Raw genomic sequence first — 26,107 nt, 5'->3', positions numbered from 1 at the left:
GATTAAAATTAACTAATTCAGGGGCAAATGTTGTATTTTACACAATTATCACATCTGCTTATCTAGAATCATGGCATGTTTCCATTTAAACAAGCTTCCTTCTTTGTCCCTCAGTAGAATTTTGTCATTTACCATCACTAAAGGCCCTAGACCCCTCATTCATTGTCATTTTTTATTATATTATGAATTGTGGTATTTTACCCACAATAATTTCTTCACTTGGTTATTGCTGGTTGGTGAAAAATTGTTGATTTCTTACTTTACATTGTATCTGACCACCCTGTGGAACTTTCATTACTTTCTAATATTTTTCACTTGATTCTCTCAGGTTTGAATTCATTCCTCACAGGTCTGCTAGAATTTATGTATGAAACTGTCTTGGCTGGTGCCTTTGTGAAGAGTGGCTCCTTGACCAGCCATTTCTTTCCTTCCACGGTTGCTGGGCTACTCTGCTTCCCTGCCTCTGGGGTCAACTTTGGTTATTTACAGCTTTAAAAAAAAAATCCTTTAATCCAGATTTTCCAATGTAATAGCATAAGATGTTACAGAATATTAACACATAATTTTTAATTTTTTTCTGAATTTATGCTTATAATCTCTATCTCATTATTAATAGTCTACACATTTCCTCTTTTTATTGGAGATCAGTGTTGCCAGAGTTTTGCCTAAATTCTGTTGAACTTGCAAAGACTCATCTCCTCATTTAATTTATTAATTTGGTGTGTGTTTTTTTAAACTTTCCAAGTCATTGCACTCTGTGCTTACAAGAAGTACAGCACAGCACAGCTGTGAGCCAGTCAGCCCAGGTTCAGTCCTGTCGCTACCAGTTACCGGCTGAGTGACCCTGGACCACTCACTCTGCTACGTCTCAGTTTTGTCATCTGAAGATGAAGATGGTAACACTACCTATCTCAGTTAAGTGTGAGGATTAGATGAATATCATATAGGAAGTATTTTAAATTTTCTCTGACATATCATAGCTAATATGTGAAAAGAATCTCCTATTACTATTGTATCTGTATTTTTTCTTCCTATTTTTTAATTTTACTTTGTTGAAAACCTACTTCACTAACAAGCAAATCTTGTTTAAAAATAAAAGCACATAAAGCCAGAAATTTTCCTCTATAAAGACAGAACCACATGTATTTCTCTCATTACCCTTTATTTCTAGGTAGTCTGTTGTTACTCTAATCATTAAAGAACATTAAAGAATTTTTTTTTTAATCTCCTTGTGGTAAATTTCCTTTAGTCATCCTTTTGTTAAGGAGGCAGTCTGAGCATATAAGCCTGTAAACTTTGTACTTTTTATCTGAGTCTGGTTACAATTGTGTTATTTGAAATTTTTATTGTATTTCTAGCTATTTTCAATTGAAATACTTTACCACTCTGTTACTAAACATGTCTGTGGTTATATTTTCATTCTGGATTATATAAAAAAGTATCCTATAAAGTAATTTTTAAATTAGATTTAATAAGTTTTGCCTGAAATTGTACTAGGCTGATATTGGAACTGACTCCTTTGCTTTAGATTTGCTTGCATTTGCCTGAAAACTTCATCTCTTTAAATGTCATAACAAATTCATGAAAAGTTCCATCAATATGTAAGGGCTTTTATCATAAAATAACAGGCAAAAACAAGTGAAAACTGTGCCTTAACAGATCCAGAACAAAAAATTACTAATGTGGATTGTTTTTCCTATTGTTTAGTAAACCTTCAAGGGGACCTATTTAAAATCTACCAAAATCTATCCATTGAGAATCTTTCCAAAATATTTTACAGCAATTATGTCAAGCTAGCCTTCAGTACTTCTTGAAAGTCACCATTATGAAAATAAATTTGACAATGACTGCCAAGGAAATAGGTTAAGAAATAGTGTCTATGAGTGTTTACAAAATGTGTCGTCTGGACTTCAGTAACACAGACAACTTATCCCTAACGGGTCAACTCCAGGAAAACCAGATCAGAGTAACGAAAGCATTGTCAACCTCAGTGAGCTGTTAAACAAGCAAGCTATACATAATGTAACTGATCACAGCCAGAGACTAGGGAGAAAGCTGCTTCTCCCCAGCACCCTGATCCCCTCAGCTACATCAGAGACCCAGCAGATGACACAGAAACTGCCCTTTCTGGGTAGCTATGGAAACGGGTACTGGAGTCATACTCACGCGTCGTAGTCTTGAACGACCAATCCCACAGACCAGATGGCAGTCAAATACTCATTAACGCCATTGGGGCTGATGTAATGAAGGGAGTCAGGAGAACGTGGGTCACCGTTGGAGCCAGTGAAGTCCACGCCCACCTGCCAAATGACAATTGAAGCCCTTACTAAAGTGATGTCAAGGACACTGTGCTCGATGTCCAGGAAAACACATGTTGAATGTTGAGATGCAAACATTTATTCCATAGCCTGCTTCTGCCATCTCCTACCAACTGCCTGAACCCACAGGTATTCCCACAGATAAACAATTAAACCCTCAGCATGAAGCAACGTGCTGTTCTCATCTTTCTAGATGTCTTAAATCATGAATGATTATACCCACGACTTAGACGGAAGGCTTGGTTTTTGTGTTTGTCTGACTAACGCTTTTGATTATTTAAATTAGTTCAGGGTAAGCACTGATGTGTACATATCTGCTTTCTTGCAAGAGGAACAGATCTTATCAACAAGGCCAAAAGCCTCTGGGTGACTGTTGACAACCTGTCTGAGGAGTCCACACTCAACAGATTGTGTCAATTTCATCACAAAGTCAGTCTGGCAGTAAAAGAAAGTGTATTGCAAAATGGAGGAGAAAAAAGCAACATGTTACAGCCTACTTTGAAAAACTCAGTGTGCTACTCACAGTAAAATTCAGCTGACATCCTCCCATGATATAATCAAGGAACGTGCATTCCACTGTAATCTAAAAAACAAACAGTAAACTGAAAATTAAAACTCTCCTATTACACAAGAGAAGCAGAGAGCTCTCTGGCATCTATTTTTAACCATTTGAAAGTGAGCGGCACACGATATAAACACGTGATAACTATCCCTGCATGTTGCGTTTAAGGCACCCCCGCCCCTTCCCATCATGAATCTGGAAGATTTTACTTCAAGATAATTATAGCAATGATTAGAATATTAAGAGCCAAAGATGACATACACTCACTGTAAGTTTTAAGAAACTAGTAATGAGTCTAATATGTTGAGAGCTTTAGCAAGTATAATAACAAGATTAAAAACAAAAAAACAAAAAAAAACTCCCACCTGAAATGTTAGCTATCTTCGTTGTGGTGGTGGTTTTATTGGTGTATATACATCTATTAAAATTCATCAAACTGTACATCTGAAATGTGTGTAGTTTACTGTACAGGAGTCATACCACAATAAAGGTGTTTAAAAAAAGCCCCCAAACTCCCGCTTGTTTGTTGTAAGAAATCTCTCGGATTTTTTTTCCCTTCATACATAACATCTTATCTTGAAATTAGGACCAGGATAGACGTACTGGGTCAAGCCATTTCCTCTAATATGCTGCAAAAATACCAATGTGCCTCATAGGTCCTAAGATAACGGAAAACTTCAATATTATTTGTCCTGTGCTAAAAAAGTTGTTAAACCTTGGTTGCAAAGTTACTTGAAAGATTTCTTTATTATTTCCTACTCTCTTCTTTGCCCTAAAGGCGCCCAGATGCTCATGTAATTTTCAACCGTACAAACAACATGTCTGTTTGATATACACCACATTGATAGAAAACTTGTAATGCGACCTCATTACACTGTAAGTAGTTAAGAGCGACTAACCTCACACTGTTTCACACTGATAATCCCTGAATTCTTATAGCTTTTCTTCTTTTGCCTCTTTTTTTCATTTATGCATTCAAATTCAATCTGCAGGAAGAAAAGACAAAATGCTTATTATTACTAGTGAGATAAGAAATGTCAATGTAAATTTAAATGAATGACTCTTTTCTCTTAGAGTCAAATCACCTACTGATGTAGGTCTGTTACAAAATACAGCTTTGAAACAATTACATAGTATGTTAAATATGTGAAATATTTATCAGTAACATTTCCAAAAAGCACTTCTCAAATTGTCTACCTTTAAATAAGTTTTTTTTTCAGATTAAAAAAAATTTTTTTAATTTAATTTTTTTTGGGGGGAGGTAATTAGGGTTATTTATTTTTAATGGGAGTACCGAGGTTTGAACCCAGGACCTCATGCATGCTAAGCACATATTCTACCACTGAGCTATATCCACCCCTCTTAAAATTGTGTACCTTTTAAAATAGTTCCTAAGAATAAATTTTGCTTCTGGAGATCATTTCCTTACAAATGTGCCAAGTAAGAAAATTTTTCTTTGTAATAAAGGAAATAAAATATTACTCCTAGCTGTTACCTACACAAAATACAAAAACACGCTACTTAGAAAATGTTTTAAAACCTCAGAAAACAGAAACATGTGAAGCCCAACACTATGGTAAAATATTCAGCAAATATCATGTCTTTTCACTGGGAGTATGTGTTAGAAATAGATCTAATAAATGACATCTTCTCAGTACGGTTCCCTCCCCCAGACAGACGACCGTCCTTTCCACCTCCAACCCACCTATCCACGTGGGAGGCGTGGCTCAAGTCATCCTCCTCCGTAACACCAACTCCTGTGCTAGTCTTCTCTGATCTCCATCTATCTCCTCGAACTTCTCCAACCACATACAGCTTAGTTACATTCTTGGTTAATATTATTCTCAATTGTTTCATTTCATTAATTTTTTTTTCAGAGCTAGGGTATAATCACTTCTAAGTTATGCCTTGAGATTCTCACTGTCCTGCCTAATAATAAGATGAAAGGTGCTCAGTGAACACTGGATAAGTCACCTCTTCCGGTTAACAGAAAGCAACTTACCTACTTTAGACAGAGTCATTACTAATTTTCTAAGAATCAAACATTAAAAAGTACATTTGATGGTGGGGAGGGTATAGCTCAGTGGCAGAGCACATGCTTAGCATGCACGAGGACCTGGGTTCAATCCTCAGTTCCTCCACACACATACAAACACACAAAAAAAGTGTTTCAAATAAATTTTTGAAAAAACAGCTTTATTAAAAAATAAAAAGTGCATTTGATACAATGATACAAAACAAAATTATATTAAACAAATTCCTTGATGCTTCAGGATCTTGCCAAAGTCTAAGTCATTATCATACATATTAATTATTGACTGTTAGAGACACAGAAATGCCCTAAACAGAATGCTCATTGGTAAAAAGCTGTATTACTTCATCTCATTTATTCAGTTTTACAGAGTGTTTACCAAGTGGCAGGCACTGTCCTAGGCACTGAGAACACAGAGGTAAGACAAAGCCCTGCTTTTGAAGAACAAGAGAGGGTGAAAATTCAGCTGTAAATATCCTACTTAAAGATCTTTGAAATTTTAAATGGCAGAACTAATGGAAAATAGTGAAGACATGAACAAGCCAACTAAAAGAATTAAATGCGAGGCGTAATCTGGATTGTTGTTCCCCTGATTTCAGTTTGTTATTTTCCAGAATCAGTAAATGACATGCTTTTAGGAGACAGTGAACCAGCACCTAACTGTAAATCACTTTATGGGGCAAGTACTTTAAGCCCAGCTAACTTGATCCAGCCCACCCCCGTGAGAGATGAGGCTTTTAAGTGTTGCTGAATTTTGCTGTTGTTTTAATTCAGTCTGTTAAAAGTCAACTGAATCTTTGCACTTAAGTCATTAGGTGATTTGAAAAGACTTTCCTGCTTTACACAAGCATTTCCATTTCCAGTACCTGGGCTTTGTGACCAGGGTGCTGGAACAAGACTAGAGATCTCTACGTGACCTACTTAAAGTTCTAGTCCCACTATGTTTGTTTAAAACTCATTTCTCCCAGCTATTTAAATCAAATAGCTAATAAGTTTTATTTATTCCTTTAGTATTTAAGTTTTGATCTACAACTATCAGTATCTTGTTTTGGGTCACTTCACTTACATGACTTGGTAGAAAAGACCTTCCCACTGACCATAATAATCCTTTACCTCTTAAACCTCATGTTTGGATTTTCAAAAGCAAATGCTATATATATGAGCATTCTTCAGGTCTCTAAGGAGGTAATAAATAATTCATATTATTCTACGTAGGCTATACAGAGAATTAATAACTTATTCAAACTAGAAAAGGTAAATAAGAGAAAGCAACTTGCGAGTTTTGTTTATAAAAGTCTCTGGAATAGTTTTTAGGCACTTTGCCTTAGAGACAGAGAAGTTTCAGAAGCACCCTTAGAAAGATGTGGGGATGCTAACAATAAACTGAATGTAGTTAAGGCAGATAAACGATCTTAAAATTAGTACAATTAGGTCACAGCTTAATATTACATAATTTGAAGTAGCATAACTATGCATTTATCCTTCCCGTGGGTGAAGACAAGTCAGAGGGGAGAGCCACAGGCAGACTGTAAAAGCCAACTTGGGAAATGTCCAAAAGGAGAATAAATGTACAAGATTCAAGCCCAGGTATTTGTCTAGTGTTACAGATTTTAACTATCGTGGCCAACAAAATGCCAAAATCTCTAATATGAAGAATTTTGAATCCAACCATAAACATTGTTTAAAGCCAAAGGAAACCAAACCTTTATATATACAAATGTAAAAACTGGCCCCAAATAAGAATTTTGGATAACCCAATTCCTAAACAAACAAAATCCACGGATATCAGAGCATTACATAATGTAGAGTAAAAGCATGAAAAACTATTCGCTTTGCCAAGAGGGAAAAATGAACTAATAAATACAGGGCCCAACCATAAGGTATATGCAAATAACAAAGATGCAACTTACAGGTGAGTTTCTGGAGGCTCCTTTCAGCTTTGTCATGGTGGTTTGAAATGTTCCAATGAGATCATGTGACCCATCATTGTCATAATCATAACATTCTACCTAGAAGTAAGTATAATAAAAATTTGTAAAGATCAATATAATTTTGTTTAAAAGGATTGGCTGCAATCAAACGGGACTTACCAAGAAGTGCACTTTTAATTAAAATAAGTGAAAATGTTTACTATGCAGTCCTACTTGGAGAAGTAGGAACTGACTTAACTTCCTAGAGGAGAAATACTGAAACGCTTTTCAAACCCTTGCTAGCTATCCCTGGAATGGGGCTCTAGACTAGCTCACAGACAGATGAAAAACACAAATACTGTTCAAATTCCACATTAAGCAGCGTCCAGTTCCTGTACACGCCTTTACCAGTGCCGATAAAATCAAAAGGGAATTAGACCTTCTTTCTCACCCACTTTTTACCTTGTTGGCCACTGTATGTCTACAGGAAGAAAGGAAGCCAGTATCCTGGGCAGCTAAAAACTGTGTAAGTGTAGATGACTTAGGATTATGGAAAACGTGTTTCCTTAGCTGCAACCTGGTGAGGCGAGGCTTCCCTTAGGAGTTATACATGCTGAAGTCAGCTCTGCAGTGTTCTGAGGAAGAATCTATCATACTGGGTCATAATTACGCTTTCCATTTTAAGACAGGGTCAGCTCTAGTTTTAGCTAGGACTCTCATTGAATGCTTGCTCTTTCTTAAAGCAGACAGAAGAAAGTTGAGAGTATTTGATCTCCATGTAGTTTTGTACCAGGTTGACAGATGCAATTAAAGAGCAAATATTCACAAGAATACCTGAACTTTTCACTGAAATGAGAAAAATTAAGGTGGTGAGAACTCTTAGCAAGTAGAGAGTTTTTATTGGTTTCAAACACTTCAGTCACTGACCGATTCTGATCGGTTAACTCTTGCCCTGTATCTCTGACACTCAATTTTTGAAGCCAAAAGAAGATTAATGACCTTAACAAGTTTTTCTAAAGGAACCAAAATTAAGATAAAGTCAAAAACAATCTTAATATTGTAATAATTTCCTTTTTAAGAGTTTTTTTAATTACAGAAAACAGAATGTTATATTTTAGATTTGCATTCAGGAAACTCTAGTTTAAATCTAAGACAAGGTGAAGCCTTAATAAGGTCAAGATTTTATTTAAACAAAACTTGATAGAAGAGTTAAAACTGTTCATGTTTAAACTGCTTGAAACTTCAGGGGATGTAAAAATATTTTTAAAATGTGATTATTAACAATTCACAGTAATTAATAAATAAGAAAAACTCACTGTTGCCCCATTATAGGCAAATGTTAGATGCTAAGGGAAATGTAACATTTATAATGCTGGCATATATCCAAATACAGTTTGAGGTAAATGATGTAATGATCTGTCATTTAATTTCTGTTCTCGAGAATTCAAAAACTAGTACCATTGGCTGCTTTAAACAGTTTTTGTGAAACTGAAATGTAGGCATATATACATATGTGCATATGTATATATGTAAAAGATTACACACATCACACAATAGTACATTCACTAAGGCATTCCCAGGTTAAGCATGCATGATTATTTTTCTTATTCGCATGATCTTATGAAAATAATAATACATGCTAGAGTGATAACACTGACACGTTTCCACTGCAGCAAAGAAATCCTGACTCTTTCCTCTGTAACTCTTTACTACACCTCTAAATAATTTCCAAACACCAAGAGAATCACAGATGTATGACTTTCTGATATTGCGAAGAAATACAGAACTAAAGAAATAAAGACAGTGATGGCGTGGGAAACCAAGTTGTGTATAGTTAAAACAAATGGAGACACTTTTAAGAATGGTAGACATTCATCAGAGAAAGCTCAGAAAATCAGTTTACTTACTATAATAAAATAGCCCTGAAAGCACGCCACTGTGTGCAAAAAACAAAGTTTAAAAACATCGTTTCATTGTTAACATATTATTATAAACAATCAAATAGTTTTGGTTTAGGCATTTTTTCCCTCAGCTTTTCTTGCTTCTCAGATCTAATGAAGTTTCAACTTACTATGTTTAGTGTGAAGACCAAAAGTTCTAGATTCAGTGGAACAATTAAAAGCAACCTGTAAAGCTACTTTTCTACTGTTTATTTTGTACCTAGATTTCACTGCTATTTGATACATCATACAAATCAGCTTTGTATTGCTTTTTTAAATTCTCTGCAAACTGAGGACAAAATTTTACAGATCTAAGAAATGAAGGGGTTTTCAATGATGACAGCGTCTGTATTGTGTTTAAGAGTTTATAAAAGTTTCTCCTGCGTTAACTTAATCCTTACCTTTTTTGGGGGGTAGATATTATTTTTGTCTACTATAGAAGTGAAGAAGTCAGATGCCCTGCCCAAGTTCCCTTAGCTGCTTAAGTTAAGCCTTGGACTGTGGTCCACTTGTAAGTCCGTTGTTTGTCCCATGACATCACCTTTCCTGCTTTTCCCATACTAATTATCAAAAACCAAAACCAAAAACAGTAACAAGAAACCCCAAAATAAACAAAAAACTCACCTCTTTTTGCTGACACCTAAATATAAGAAACGGCCTGTATCTGGAATCTTATGTAAAGACATGACTCTAGTATAAAAGTGTCTTAAAAATAATGTATCTATCCTGATAGATGGCTGTAAGTGAAAACATCAAAAAAAAAAAAATTCTGGGGGGCAGGGTATAGCTCAAGTGGTGGTAGAACATGTGCTTAGCATGCACAAGGTCCTGGGTTCAATCCCCAGTACCTCCATAAAAATAATAAATAAGTAAGTAAATAAACAAATAAACAGCAAATAAATACATAAATGTTAAAAATTCTTTGCTATTTGTTGCTGCTCCTTATTCTCCATTCTGCTTTCTTGACACTCTAAAATTAAAACCATCCAAATGTTTTAATGAATTATACCTTCCTGTGAAAGTCAGTGACCACCACCGTCCTGCTCTGGGCTAAGGGCAGGAGGCACCGTCCTGCTCTGGGCTAAGGGCAGGAGGTAGCATCTCTTTTTATTTGAAAGGGACACACCAGAAGCAAAGAGTGGACTTAAGGTTCCTATTCGCAGAGCAAAGGAATCTTATTAAAAGGAAGGAAGCCTTAAATTAAATACGTTATTTAAAAAAATAAAGAATAAAATAAAAATCACAACGTTTGATTAAGCATTAGGTCAAGAGATCACTCAAAATGTCTGCTCCTTCAGACTGACTACTTACCAGCAACGTTCCTACTTCAGGGTTCCTAGATGTAAATAAAATTCAACCTTACATCATGTACTTTTAAAAAATACTACCTAATGAATTAGTTTATAAAAGCAGTGCGAATGTGTGTATAGAACATACATATAATTTCAAATTACCTTAATCGTTTTGTCCATATCTCCATAGCACAGGGAGTTAAGAGAGATCTTAAAAGGCCTCCAAACAGGATTCAAGTTGTTTTTAATAACCTGTGAAAATGAGGATTCAAAGACCAGTCAGAAAAGCATTCCATTCATCAAACGCTTTGCTCTGGCCTTTCCTAGATTCCTGCCACACTCTCACCATCAGCCCTTCATCTCTTCACTCACCCAACTGTGTCCATGAAAAACTAGCTAGGACAATATTATCCACGTGTTACGCAAAAAATGCAATAGACTGTCTAGTTGTGATACATTCTGAGGAAAGGAAACAACTGGGAAATACGTGCACCCATTACAAAGTGCACTTAGAAATGATACAAGATTACTGATTTTGTTGGAAACCAGAGTTTTCATTACAGGACGTAGAAGATTCAAATATGTAATAAGAAAGGATGAGAAAGAATCTTGCTATGCTGGATTTCAATGGAAAAAATAGCCTAAAATTGTGATTTAAAATTTTTTTAAATGTGTACATAATAAACATATATACACAAACATGCATATTCCTCAGTTGTGAATGTATATGTGTGTGAGAGAGATCATGTGTGCAGGTAAGACTACGTGGTGAATCTAGGAGAAAGATACACTGGTATATAGTTTACTGTTCTTCACAGGGGTTTTTCAGAGGCGGAGAAGGGAGGTAATTAGGTATTTACTTATTTATTCATTTTTAATGGAGGTGCTGGGGATGGAACCCAGGACCTTGTGCATGCTAGGCACACACTCTACCACTGAGCTATACCCTCCTCCCCTACAGGGTTTTAAAAATTAAGCATAGTAGCATCTCCTCATTAAAATTTAAAAAACTGACTATGTTGACCTTGTGTTTCTAGCAATTATATATGTCTGAACTCAGACTGATATTTTCATAAACACATAATTTTTTAAAATTCAGATTACTGCAATCCCAAAGGAAACTTCAACCCTACTTTTCAAATTCAGATACTCACCTCCGTTCGATGAACCATTAGCCAGTTTCCATCAGATGTCTGCTTGTGGAATTCCAAGTATGGATCTGATTTTCCAAATAGATCCTACATTAAAAAAAAAAAAGTAATTATCTTCCTCTAAACCATGTGAAATCAGACTTAATACATGCTACATTTTAGCAGTACCTGAAGTCTAATTCCACAACACGGATACATACAGTACAAAACAGCAGTAAACACAAATCCCATCATGTTCCTCACAAACCACATGGTCACGCCACAGAGCAAGGAAGCTATTCAAAGACCTTTGGGGTTGTGCCAAATGGTCTTAGGAACTGGCATACAGAGGTTCCCTCCCACAGGCCAAAGCTGGGATACTCTGAGCATCAATTAACCAACGGAGTTCATAATAATACTAAAAAATAAAAAACACAAAAAACCCACATTGGTCACATTTAGAGGAATTCTAATTCTGAAAAATGGTAAATATAAGAAAAAAAAAATCAAACATTTTAACTTGCCTTTTCTGGATAAACTGTAGCTCAGAATAAATAAATACCTAATGTGGAGAAGAATACTTCTCTCTACAGAAGGATTCTCACTAATAAACGAAGAAGCAATGGCAGCATGAGAATATCACTTTTTTACAGACCCCTTAACAAAATAATGTATCTAGGTAGTTATCATCGGGGTCATTAATACTCCAAAAACACAGAACTTGACAATGTGAGCCTCCTGTTGGAATGAATGCCACCACCTATGGAACTGTCACACCAACAGTTCAAAATACCATCAGATCATACGTCTAGATTCAATTCCAGCTTACAGAACTCATGAAATGAAGGTGGAGAGAGGAGCATGTGAAGTGATACCACAGGATTTCATCAGTTTATAAAGAGTGCAGAGCCTTCTACAGGACAAAGGAGTCAGTTTCTTTATTGAATAAATTCCATGGATGGACAGATAGGAAGGAGGGAGAGAGAGAGGGAACAAGAGAGGAAGGGAGGAAAGAAATAAAAGGAAGGGGGGAATTTATAGACTGAAAAAAAATTAACAACATATGAACCAATTATAATTTTTAAAGAGTCTTTAGGGATACACCAAAATATTTATGGGTGAAATTATATGATGTCTCAGAGGAGAGAAAGCAGATAGGGGTAGAGATGAGACAAAATTGGTCATGAGTTAAAATTGTTGAAGACAGGTGATGGGGACATGGAATTTTTTAAAATACTATTCTATTTTTGGATATGTTTCAATTTTTCAAAAAATAAAAAAAAGAAACTGGCTACTAGTCTAAGATATTTGCAAACTGAATTGTAAAGTAAATGTAAATGGTAAAGAATATTGATTGGATTATAGAAATATATACAAAAATCACTCAAAGAATTATTAATCCATGCTATACAAAAATTTGTAGTGTATTATGCATTGTACTCACCCTTCAAAAAAGATTGACTTTTGGACGCAAAAGGGAAAATCTGTAATTAATAAAGCATGGAATTTTTGCTTTTTTCTTTAAGGTAATACAACTACACTCTCAAATGTCTCTTCTAGTAACATTAATGCTTGTATTAACTCCTCTTTTAAGCTATACAAACCCTTTGATTACATCTAGAGGAAGGAGATAAAGAGAAATGGATTCTGCTTAAACACACATACACCCTCACACACTCAAAGTAGAATCTGGAAGTAAACACACTCCCTAGTGATGCTTAGATGACAGAGGTCATGTCATAATATCAACTGCATTATTATTTTCTCAAAAAGGAATCACTGTGAGGCAAAACATGATACCCTTGTTGCAATCTGCATCCACCTACCCACCTTATTATCCAGTTTTCTTGCTTCCATTTCAAACAAGACTACTCTGTTATCCTTTATTTCTTCAGCTGAAATCTATGAGTAGACAGGGTAAGTGAAAAAATACATATATATATTTTGAGATTCTGATACATTCAGAAAGTACTGAGTTATTCTGTTATCTAATAGTCTATAAAGTCTATACTAATATAAACAAATTCTAAAATGTTTAATAACAAAATAGTACCATTAAGAGTTATCATGATTTCTTTTATGTATGGAAAATAAATATTTTCCGAAAATATGCCAAATCTACATTATGCAACTTCCTTTTTAAATGTTGTTGCCCAAACTGGCTCTTCCCTATTCCAGTATAAAAATCAAAGCTCCTTAAGACTGTACAACACTAGTGAGAACTCTCCAAATATTGAGAAGTATGAGGAACTCATACCTAGAGAACACTGTAAATTCAAACTATCAGATCAGTATTTCCATCCAAGGTAACTGAAAGACTTGTTTCGCTTAAAAACAAATTCTAAGCCAACCATGGCCCAAAGGCAGTAAAGCTAACGACTGAGAATGTTCTCGGGCCCACACACAGATGTCAACGTCTCACCGGACTGAATATTCTTATGCCTCAGGAATTTAAACTAGAGCAAAAGAGCTGCTCAGAGAACTGTGTTTGATGATCATAGTCATCCTCAAACATGGCTCGCTCAGGGCGCCAGCCTTCCATCCTCAGGCAGAACTACAGTTAGACAGCTATCACTGTAGGCAGTGATTACCTGGACAGAAACTCTAGAAGAAACAATATTTAAAAGCACGGCATTATATAACTGAAACCTGACATAGGCCAATGCATATATATTCATTTGCCCAGGGCCAGTACTCAATAGTGGAAAACCTAGGTGGGAGGATGGCCAACAAAGTGCAAGCACCCCCCCAAAAAAAATTGTTAAGAGTTGAGAGGTTCAGTGGCCAGGTCATAATACAAGATCATTCTGGAATAAAATCCATTATGGAAAGTTTCTGTCGTGCTGAGGGGACCAGGTTTGACTTGTAGAGGTCCAAACTGATCCATTCAGACTATTACGCAGTTTCTTTCTATCTTGCGAAGTGATGCTTCCATGGGGGAAAGAGTTGGGGCAGGCGAGCGTCGCCGAAGTGCTCCTGACTCCATGGGCAAATTAAAAAACCTCAAAGAAGGGATTCTCATACTGCATTTTTCTTTCTTTCCGGCACAACACAGTTCCCGTTAGTGATCACTACAGGGCAAGGGTGGCTGGAGGGCAACATTCAGGATCAAGTGATAGAGCAAGACTGTTGAGTATCTTCTCACAGGTACAGTGTCTGCATGTCCTATTACACTAAACCGTTGGAGGCAAATGACAAGCATCTTATCCTCACCGTGATGCTTCCTTTTCCTGCAGGTCTGCCATTTTTAAGCACCAGTGGTCGAGTTAGCTTCTTACTGGAAACAATCTGTTAAAATTCAAAAGTGAGACAAAGAGCTATTTCACTTCAACAGGTGAACATCTAAATTGAATGGTTTCAAAAAAGAGTTGAGTATAAAGTTCACTTGACAGTCATTAGAAATGGAAACATTAAATTCACTCCTTAAAGATTTACAAATTATAGGGGGGTGGGAATAGCTCAGTGGTAGAGTGCATGCTTAGCATGCACGAGGTCCCGGGCTCAATCTCCAGTACCTCCATTAAAAAATAAAGGAAAAACAAAGTTTAAGAGAAAAAAAAAAAAAAGATTTAGAGATTATAAAATGCATCTACACGTTTAAAACCCACTGGAAAAGATATCCAAGGAGCCAGTCCTGGCAGATACAATCTCCCCATCCCTGGTCGTTTTGTCAACTACTTCAAAGTTTAACTTCTTCCTTGTAATGAAAAAAGAGGATCAGGTTCTCATCACATACACAAATCATGGAGCTGAAACTCCTGTAGGTTAAAGGTGGGCCTGAGAATACTCAATAAATGGGGTTCAATTCGTCAACTGACACATAACTTTAATATATAACCCCCACAAAATATCACTTTGATTAAAATAATGTAGTAGACCTAGGTACTCTCAAGCAGATATATTTCTCAAGTTCTTTATAATTTTAGATACACTGTGATTTTTTTTTCCCCAAAAATACTTTTTTAATTTTCTCTCTGATACTATTTACCAAAGTTTGAGAAAACTGATCAGCTCTATGTTGTCCTTGAGACATTGGAAATACCATGAGCTCCAAGAACTTCAACACTGAAAAATAAACTCATAAAAGACAAATCTGGGGGGAAAAATGTTATCCATAGGGGAAAAAAAAAAAGACTCCTCTCTCCTGAAACCTTCCCCATTCTATTACAAATGGTCCTGATTTCTCCTTAGAAGTCAAACTCTGAGCTAGGAGCACGATGTTGGGCCCACAGACACACCCATGCTCTGACCCAACCTGTCATATACTGGAAAGGCAGATAATTTAGCAACTACAGCAAGATATGGTGAGTGTCGAGGCAGAAGCGAAGGAGGGACCAAGCGAGCACAAGGACGAGATCCAAACTACTCCAGGGCATCAGGGAAGGCTTGCTAGGGGCAGTCAGGTCTACGCCTAGGGCTAGCGGGGGAGCAAGCTAGGTAAAGGAATGCTGTTGGGACTTGGCGGGTCAAGAGGCACCAGTCATGCTAGTTAGAACGTCAGAAAGGTTGCTGTGCCTTTGACAGCAATTATGACTTAAACATAGAAACAACACTGTACTGAAACCTGTAAACAACAGCAGACAAAGCCTAGAGCAATGGTACTATTTACTGAAATGACGAATGAAATACGCTTAACGCGAAAGAATTAATAGACTTTGCCAAAAAACACGTTCCCTACCCTTATAAAAAGTAAGATAAATTCTACACTGTTCAAGGCAACCATACTAACATGGGAACTCAGGCTTTAAAGTGATTCCATGCTTTTCAACTTTAAAAATTAAACCAATGAGCACTTATTAAAGACACCCAATTCTTTGGTTCACATTTAGACAAAACATAGGACAGCTGCCAGTTAAACTCACCTGTCCAAGGGTGCATTCACATTCTCCTAAGAAGTCGTCATCGCTCAGCTCGATGGTTTTGTTGTCGATGTCATAAATTCCAAATTTCAACTTCTGAACCACTTCAAAGTAGTAATCGATAATAAACGTCTTGGAAAATTTGGGATTCAAGCAATTCTTAATCCTTTCTGTGCGGTCAACCTATACCCACCACCCCAAAACAAAAAAGTTTTTTTCAGATCAAAAGTGCACTTAGATTTCAACATCTTTATGTACCACATGTAACTAAATACAGGCATGAAAGCTAAAGGAAGTGTCTATATGTATATGAAAAACTCCACAAATTCAGGACAAACTTGCCCCCAGAACTGCATTAACAGATGAGATGGTTTTATTATTTTTAATATCTTTAATAAACTCTTCACCTTGTCAATAGAGCAATTCAGATTGCTTTTCACCTACAAGTATTTAATATTACCTCATACCACTGTTGACCGCTTGTATTCAAAAACAGCACGCATAGAGGGTCGGACTTTGACCCTACGTCTGCATCCAAAAGATTGTCACAGGAAATATTCAGCTCCACCTTTGTAACACACTGGGCAGCCATCTCTTGAGCTGTAAGAAAACCAAGGAGATGAGAGCCAGTGAACTGGTGCCTTTAAGAAGCCCAGGAATTCCTAATGAAACATCTGAACTCTTAAGACAAGCGGTCAGACCAGGATCACAGAAGGAACCTGCTAGAATAAGATTTTGTTATTGGGTGTCTCCTGGTGATTCAGAGGTCCGTGAGCCCAACCCAGTGATGCGGCTTCAGCCAGGTTCTCTGGCCGGGATAAAACTCATTTACTTACGTGACAATAAAATGGAGCTTTTAAGATGGGAAATAAGACATACTCATCTTCTTCTCACTTTACTATAAATTCTACCGTTCAAGTAGAATTTTACTTTTCACTTAAAGGTAAATGTAGCATTCAGCTACAAAACAAAACAGATTAAACCACAACCTTAATTTTATGGATGTTCATTTGACAAGATATCGAGTGAGCTATTTGCTATCTTCACGGAATTTTGGCTAAGATCCAAACCCGGGGAATGAAAGATCCCAAACACCCCCTTCTCTCCTCACCCCATCCCCCCACATTATACAGCAGTGGTTCTCAATCTTGGCTGCTAAGCTTGAGCTCTACCCCTACACCCCTTTAAGGCAGCACATTAGATTGTAAATGACGTTAGGCTAAGGAAGCATTTTCTCCTCGCTAGAGAGCGCGCGCTCTCGGAAAAACTCACAGTAAAGAAAATTACACTGAGCTTGTCTGGTATTCAGAAGACAGCAACGTCCACATTTTTAATCCCTGCCATGGGATGCTAGAAGCAGGGATAGGGAATTGGTCAAGCACAAAAGCACAAAAACAAAAACAAACAAGCAAAAACAGAGAAAGGGGCATGCTTGCTTTTCAATGTGCAAAAGGGACCAACAGGAAGGGTCACTGGCTCAGGAGTCAGAAACCCTGGACTGCAGCTCTGTGTCAGTCACACCACAAGTGCTGCAGCTTCTCAGTTTCTCTAGGAGTGCAGTCAATCACTTTAACTCCTAAAGCTTCTTCCAGGTAATGTTCTGTGACTAATTTAATTACAGTGAATATGGAACTTTAGTTTAGAAACTGGTACTAAAGGAGTAGGAGAAAAAAAAAAAAGTAAGGTCAGGCAGAAGATTTATAAGAACCAAAAAGAGAAATGAAAGGAAAAGGATAAAGTTTTCCAAAGCCAGCCTCCATCTCCCATTATCAAAAAGCTGTATCTGAAAAAACATACATTTATAATACTTTCCCACTTACGGAGCTACCTTTGCTTCATATTGTCACTCAATTCCCCGTCCCCAGATGACTTGAAAAAATAATTCACATCAGCAAACAAAACACGGGGCCCAGTCTCTTGGATACAAGCAGCATAATAAGGAAGTGAGTTTTACTACCAACCGGGGACTCTCACACTATTAAACTCTCAGCTCACAGCAGGGCAGCAAAGGGAATCAGCTTTTGAGCGCCATTTTTTTTTAATGAATTTCCAGAATTCTTCAATTATCCTGAGTAATATCTAAATAGTGATATGATTGCTGATACCTGAACACACAGAATCGTGGACAGCAGGAGGTAATAGTGAAGTGGTGACATTTGATCACTCTTACCTTATTTTTTCTGTGTGTGTGTAGAGGGGAGAGTAATTACATTTTTATTTATTTATTTAATGGCGGTACTTGAACCCAGGACCTCCTGCATGCTAGGCATGGACTCTACCACTGAGATATACCCTCCCCACGGGTCATTCTTACTTTAAACACAAGAAGTATGTGCATTTCACCCTGTCATTGCTACAAAGTGAGCAATCCACCAGAGCCCCTTCCTTGATTTCTCAAGAAGATTCCGAAGATATTTGGCCCTGCTCTATGAGTCACAGCAGGCTACAGAGATAAGTTTAACTTGTTTCAGGTTCCACTGCCTTACTGTACAGTAAATACAGTAATAGCACTATTAAACTGTATTTCAGTAAACACTGTATCCCTTGGCTACTGTATATACATTTAAGAAATGGCACTGATTGTATTTTCAAGCCTATCAAATGAACAGTTCATCGTAGGTGCACCAAAGTGAGGTGTTAATAAGTCAGCAGCAGTGACAGCTCAGGATTGCCTTACCTGTGGAAACAAGCATCTTGGCAAAGTTAGCCACAACGTGTACACCTCACCTACTAAGTGAATCATCTTTTACCAAAAACTACCTTGATAAAAAACAGAACCGGATCCCCCAGTACAAAGTTCCAGAATGCTCAATTGAAATTTTTTTTGAATTATAAAGACACAGTGAAGCTGCCGACCAGCTGTGCAGCAGGCAGCTGGATATTTTATTAAGGCTGAGACTGAAGGTTTGGGGTCTCACTCCCCTCAGAGCGTTTTTAATAACTTCCCACTTTCTGTAACTTCCCAGATGCTGGACCAGCAATCAGAACATATCGCCTGCCCCAGTTATCCAACTCTGCCCGGCTCTGAAAGCACACTTCCTAAAATGTGGCTTCCTTCCTTGTCTTCGTGGCTGGGCACATCCCCGTGCTATCTAACTGGGCAAGACAGGCGTTTCACGGTTTAACACTATATGCTCCTCTCTAGTTCACGGTCAACGATGATAGGAAAATTCTTTCCACTTAAAGCAGCAACAACTACAACTACTTCGTCCTCAAGGTTTAAAAGTTTGTATGTTGGGAAAGGCCTGTTGAGATGTTTATACATTTCCTGATTTCACATACATTTCAGTTGTTTCTAACATTCTGGCAAACTGCTTTGTATTTCCCAATCATGAAGAGTTTAATAGTTCTATTCATTTACTCAACACTCATTCAATAAACGTTTATAAAACACCTACTGTGTGTCAGACACAATTCTAAGGGGTTGGGAGACAAGGATGAACAAAACAAACACCTGAGACAGACAATAAAAAAAGATAAATAAGTAAAAATAAACGGTATGCTAAGTGGTGGTCAAGTGCTAAGGAGATGCAAGAAATCCTGAAGGTGGGGTGCAACTTTAAATATTTCATAAACTTATCTTGACAACACCATTGAGAAATACTTGTGTTGATTTTCCATTCTTTTAAAAAAATCCTGACCCCTAAGCAGATTGTACATTGTTTTTTTTTTCTCATTAAATGCTTCTAGAGAAGACAAAAGCTTAAACTTGTGGTTTGGATAAGTCAGACTGTGTCTAACAAGCAGTGTGACCTGAAGCCATGCTATAAAGACCCTGCGGGGATGGACATGACTTGGAAAGCTGGTTGGTTGGGTTAGCTTCTGGCATGGACAGTGATGGCTTGCGGCGTGTTCTTTCTCTGGACTGTGAAGGCAGTCTCTAAAGAAACTCTTTGCCCTTACGAGGTAATTTTCATATTTGCTTTCTGTTGAAATAACTGAAAAAGTTAAATCTCACAGCTGTTTACGTCTTATATAGAGAGTGTCATATGTACTCAAGTTGCGTATTTTTATAAAGTCAAATACCAAGAGAAGGGGGGCAGGGGAGACAAGTTGCTCCTTAAAGTTGCGGATCCCTATTTTAACATCATCTTAGGGTCTAGACGCAGGGTAAACTCAATGCTCAGAATACTGAAGTAGCCTGATGACAATGCATATTGCAACCACACTGTTGCTTTGGTAATTTTCACCGGAACCAGACATAATACATCCACTTGGTAAGAGGACATTTCAAAATTATTTGCTAAAACAAATATGTAACTATTTCCTTCTATTTTTCATGGGGAAATTGTGTTAGTATGCTATCTATCTCATTTATATTGATAAATTTGACCACTGTATTGACTTTCAGGTCTTTTTAAAAATTAGGATTGCATACTCAAAAGCTGTTGTATATTAAAAGAATAAACTGTCTCTCCAAAAGAATCCCAATACCCTCCCCCTCAGCTTCCTCAAATATATTTAAACCAGCATAATTGACTTAAACGTAGCTATTAGAATCTTGTCAAAATGCATACATAGTGATGATAACTTTGTAATGTAATGTATAGAAATATCAAACCTGGAACTAACAGAGTCAATTATAACTAACATAGATCAATTATACTTCCATTAAATAAATAAATACAGATGTCTGCATAATGTCTGCTTTTGATTATCATATCAGACACTTAAATAATGTAGTTAAATAAAATCTATGATACTTCACATTTGGAGGCTAATTTAAACCTCCTCCTCAGCCAACATCTCAATAAATCTTAACAAATATTCTACTTAATTGGACTTTAACCTGATGAGTAGTCCTTATAAGTGAGAACATGAAGGGATAATATTGGTGGGAAGGAAGGTCACTGGTAGGGTGAAGGTAATAATGGGTACATTAAAGGAATGGCCAAGTTTGGCCTCCTCAAACTTGTTGAGTGCCACCAGCGAAAGAGGCCTTAATCCTTGCTAAAAGATACACCTAAAAGATCAACCTTTTGATGAGCAGTGGTGGCTGATGACACATTTCTGAAGGTCAAAATGTTATTTAATTGTATTCACATCCAACACTGACTCTCTTGGTTGTGCTGACAGGCACACTTTCTAGCATAAAAAAATCACTGGCTAAAGAAAGCTTTGAAAAAAGAAAAAGAACCCTAACAATGGTAGGAAAAAGAGCACAGAAATAGACAAAAGAGAAAGGGGGCAAGGAAAACTATGTCAAAAGCTATACCAAGAATTGACAGGAGCAGGGGTGCAGCATGAACCGCGTACCTGAGCCAGTGCTACAAAGGAAATATTCCGGGCAATAGTGATAGCACTGCAAAGAGTATATAAGAAGGGGGAGGGGATAGCTCAGAAGAAAAGCGCGTGTTTAGAATGCATGATGTCCTGGGTTCAATCCTCAGTGCTTCCATTTAAAGATAAATAAATAAACAAACAAGCAAACAAACAAACCAACCTAATCCCCCCTTTCCCCCCAAAAAAAAACCAAAAAAATTTTTTTAAAGACTATATAAAAAGCTGCAATACTTAGGTTGCTTTAAATGTATGTGGAAATGGTGATCATTGTATTTAAAGTGTTCACAGCTATAGATAAAATTGGGAGAGGTGTCCAGTCATTAAGCAATTCTCAAAAGGCAAAACAAAGCAATCTTTTGTTGCCCTCCTGCTGGAATCTCCTGTCCTTCTCCTTTCTTCAGGGCCTCCATCCGAGAGAAGAAATCCTGAAAGAGAACCACCCGTGCTTCCCTGTGGGGTTGGGCCAAGCACTGTCACGGGGAGAAAGCCTCGGCAGGGACGGTCCTGTCCCAGACACTCACCTCTTGGAAAGTCTTCAGCCCAGAGTGGGATGTATTTTTCCAATTCATCAGCTAAAAGAAACTGCCTTTTAAAAGATTCTCACAAAGGCAAAAAAGTGGCCCTGGGTACCACAGATTAATCTACCTGGTGTCCTTAAAATTGCCATCAGCCATATCATCTGTGCTCAGTTCTCCTTTCTTTTCTTATCCTTTCCTGCCTCCCCCCACCTATGCCTCTAGGCACACACAAGTTGTGTTTGGCTCTGGCTGGCAGCACTCAGAGCTGGAGTCTGCTGTCCCCAGTTAATGACAACAGAAGGATATATGCAGCTATATATAGCTTACCACCATGTGCCAGACACTCTGCTAAGTGTATCCCAAAAATGATCTTCTTTAACCTTCATAACAACCCTATGACAGAGGAGGTATTTTATCTCCATCTGACAAATGCAGAAACAGGCCCTAAAAGGTTACGTCTCCTGCCCAAGGTCATCCAGCTGACAAATCTCAAAGTATAGATCTGAAATCTAGGTATCCATCTTCACCCAAAGAGTAATAATGTTCTTTACATTAAGCCATTAAGTTTGTGTTCTGAAATCACACAGACCTGAATTTCAACCCTAATGCTACCACTTACCAATTGTGCAATTTGGTAAATTACTCAATCTGAATTTCCAGAGTATGAAGTGGAACAGCAATACTACTAAAGTTGGTGCTCGTGAGCATTAAATGAGCGAACATGTGTAAAAATTGTCTGGCAGTGTCTGTGGGACGCTGTAAGCAATACTCACTTGCACTCAATCCCCACCTTCCTTCTATCTGACTATCAGTTATAAAGGCAGCGACGAAAAGGTAACACCAAGGATGCGCAAAAACAGAGGATCTTTATCAAGCGCAGCGTCCAGGGTAAGTTTGCTCGTCTCCCGGAGGTTCTTGCTCTTCAGAAAGAGCACTTCCTCCACGCCCTTGGCTGTAGTGAGCCCCAAACACTAGACAGAATTCCGGAGCTGGAGCCCGAACAGGAGCTGTGGGATACGCCACCTCACAACCTCCTGCTTTACACCAAAATCAAGAATCACTTTTGTCCACCCCATTTAGCAGCTCCTCCTGGGACCATCGGCTACTCTGAAGGGCGTCCCGTTCCTCTGGGCATTCGCTTAATGCAGAGCGGGGAGCGTGACCCCGTCCCTCCCTCCGCTAGGAGCTGAGGCGATTTCGGGGCGTGACACCATCCCCCCGGGCTGCAGGCCCGGCCCCTCGCCAGGGGAGGCTGGAGGACCCCAGGCACCGTCCGCCCAGGTGCACGAGCCCCAGGCCCAGGAGGGGCCTCGAGGCCCGGAGCTGATTCCTGAACTCCCCAGCTCCCCCCGGAGGCTCTAGCCAACCTGGGCCGCGCCAGGACTTAGACCTGGCGTGCAGCGGCTCCAGAGGCCCCGCGCGCCGGGGCCGATCCCCGGGCCGCGCAGAGCCCGGGATGCACTTCCAGCGCTAGGGCCGGGCGGGCCCCTCCGCGCCGAGCCTGAGGGCCCGGTTCTCCGCGCCCTGGCTCTCCTCCTCCCCCAGGGGATCGGTGGGTTGCAGGGGCCCTGCCACACCACGCCCGAAGCAGAGAAAGGTCCGCACTCACATCTCCGTCTCTAGGGTGGAAATCGCGCCGAAGCGGAGGCCAGGCAGGCAGAGCCCGGAGTCGTCCGCCGCTGGGGATTCGCAGGAACCTGGGGCGGATCCGGCAGGGGGGCGGGACTGTGATTAGAGGGGCGTGGCCGAGGACGGCCCCGCCCACCCGCCGCAGCCTTCTGGGAGCTCTCCACGCTGATCCGTTGTTACCTGTACAGGCTCCTTAGCAGAGCTCACTTGCTTACCGAAAACCCCAAATTGACTTCACGCATTGGAATAAGTTATTTTGGGGGCACCAAAATAAGTTCCTGGGGATAAAATAATTCATATTTCAGAAAATTTATGCTGCTCTCTGAACCGTGAAAGAATCAGCAGCAGCATGAAAGTACTGAAATGCTAACTCCTAACCATTCTTACTTAGAGCGCTTTCAATGTGCACACTACCAGTCTTTTGATAGTCTTAACTGCATTTCATTCTCAAAACTTTGTGACGTATTTAGTGCCATTATCCCCATTTTGTAAACGAGGAAAATTCGATTAATTTGATTTGACAGCTAAGTACTTGGCTACTTGCCCAAAGTCACAGATTCTAAGTAAACAAAGTGCCCCACATGACTGAGACGATGCTGCTTGTGATTCAGCAAACTACTATGAAAAACATTGCTGCATTTGATTGTTTGAAATTTAGAACTTATGCCCAAGAAAAAACAGGAAAAAAAAATCAATAGGCAAACACACTGAGAAAAATATTTGCCACAAACCTGACATTCAGATAAAGGGTTAGTTAATATCTTAAAAATCTGATTTTTAAAAATAGAAAGTTGGCTAAGAATATTTTTTTAATTACAGAAGAAATGGAAAAAATGAAACAAACGAAAAATAGACTTTTCGAAGTAAAACTTTTAATCAAAAAATGCAAACTAAACACTTTAAAACAATTGTATTAGTGCAAGTGAGGATTCATTCATGTACTTACCCAACACCTCCTGAGTGTCTGTTACGCGCCAAGCACTGCTCTATACAGAGACTGGTGATAAACCAGTGACAGAGAGAAGCTTCTATCCCAGAGGGAGAACAAATAATAAGTTACTAAAAATGAACTTAAATGATTTCAGATAATTACTATGCCGTACACAGGAAATTAACACAACATTGTAAACTTTACCTCAATTAAAAAAAAATTCAGATAGCCATAAGTTCAGTGAAAGGAAAATTAAAATGGAGTTGGTATTGCTAAGAGAGTTCTCTAAAATGCAGCCAGGAGCCCATCCAGGAACACATCTCAGCCCAGATGGACTGTTAACACCTGCCCAATGTTCCAGAAACTCAAGATACTGATCAGACTCTTACCCTAAAATCACTTGTGACAGCCTAACGCTTAAGGAAAAATATCTCCTTTTCTGCATCAGAGTCATCCATAATTCTCGACAGACAACTTTAACCACCTTGTGATTTCTACCTTTTAAGCCTCTGACTCTCTCTTCCCAGAAACATTCTTATGGTTTTCCTCAAATCTATATCTTCCAAATTGCAAGTTTTACATCCTCAAATAAAGCTCTTTGTTCACTGTAGCCTTGCTATTGATTATTGTTCAACAATTCAACAAGGAAAGCAATACAGGGTAAAGGGACAGAAAGGGCCTTGGGGAAGACAGGAACCCATTCAGACAAAGAAGGTCTCTCTAAGGTAGTGATACTTTATGTGAGACCTGAAAAATAAGAAAGAGCCAGTCATGCAAAAGATCTGAGGGCAGAGGAATGATAGGAGGGACAAAGGTAAGAACAGACCTAGCAAATCGCAGGGACAGAAATAATGCTTTTGTGGTCAGAGCAGAGTGGGGGAGGAAAGAGAAGTGTTTTGTTTTGTTTTTACTAAAGGTTGGTAAAAACAACCTTATTGTTTTGTTTTTGATTCTGCTTTTACATTAAAGCGAAGGTCCTCAGGCATCACTAATTTAGCTGCAAGTTTCAAATGTTCCAGAATACGCGGCATCAATACCCAACTTTCATGACCTTTTATAACATAAGGAGTAGAGACAATGAAACTGTCTTTTCATTACCCAATAAACAACCTCTCATTTAAATATATAGTACCACAGCTTGTCAATGTACTTAATTCTCCTTAAACATGGTCTAAATTCCATTCCACTGTTGTTCTTATTTATTCACCCATGTATTCAACATGTATTGAGAGCATATTATCTATCAGGTATAATAAGTTTCAAAAAGTAAAGAACAAATAAGTATGGAACCCAACGGCTGGTGGAGATTTTAACAGATGTTAAAATCAAAAAAAGAATAAATAAATAAATGAATAAACAAATAAACCAGGGAGGAGGGTATAGCTCAAGTGGTAGAGTGCATGCTTAGCATGCACGAGGTCCTAGGTTCAATCCCCATGTACCTCCATTAAAAAAAAAGAATAAATAAATAAATGAATAATGGATGTTGAAATGAATGAGATATTCATAAACAACTCTGCTGTTCTTCTACCTCACTGGCTGTTCTTTCTAATCTCTGAAACTGTTTGAGCCTCATATTCCTAGATCTCATACTGGAGTGCCCCCAGGGTTTAGTTCTTCACTTTTCTTTTTTGTATCTTCATCCACACCATTAGCTACCTCATATAGTCTTACAGCTTTGAAATCCATCTATATTCTGAAGG

General features: G+C 38.3%; 1 protein-coding gene across 2 annotated transcripts in view; it reads right to left on the bottom strand.

Annotated features, from left to right (window-relative positions):
* Positions 1-23,577, bottom strand: part of CPNE3 (copine 3) — a 35,646-nt gene extending 12,069 nt beyond the window's left edge. The window contains exons 1-11 of one of the 2 annotated variants that reach the window (XM_010979352.3): positions 23,454-23,577; positions 16,504-16,643; positions 16,047-16,226; positions 14,398-14,472; positions 13,015-13,086; positions 11,209-11,292; positions 10,217-10,306; positions 6,823-6,921; positions 3,780-3,866; positions 2,842-2,901; positions 2,167-2,300 (exon numbers count right to left, since the gene is read on the bottom strand). In XM_010979352.3, the coding sequence (XP_010977654.1) occupies positions 2,167-2,300; positions 2,842-2,901; positions 3,780-3,866; positions 6,823-6,921; positions 10,217-10,306; positions 11,209-11,292; positions 13,015-13,086; positions 14,398-14,472; positions 16,047-16,226; positions 16,504-16,635 (1,013 nt within the window). In that variant the 5' untranslated portion in view covers positions 16,636-16,643; positions 23,454-23,577. Of the gene's footprint in view, positions 1-2,166; positions 2,301-2,841; positions 2,902-3,779; positions 3,867-6,822; positions 6,922-10,216; positions 10,307-11,208; positions 11,293-13,014; positions 13,087-14,397; positions 14,473-16,046; positions 16,227-16,503; positions 16,644-21,847; positions 22,453-23,453 lie in introns of those variants that run through there. The other variant, XM_010979353.3, reaches the window with a different exon arrangement.
* Positions 23,578-26,107: the final 2,530 nt, after the last annotated feature.

Source organism: Camelus dromedarius, chromosome 30 (assembly GCF_036321535.1).
Source record: "Camelus dromedarius isolate mCamDro1 chromosome 30, mCamDro1.pat, whole genome shotgun sequence".
Classification (NCBI taxonomy): Eukaryota; Metazoa; Chordata; class Mammalia; order Artiodactyla; family Camelidae; genus Camelus; species Camelus dromedarius.
This window is presented reverse-complemented; position numbering and strand designations above follow the sequence as displayed.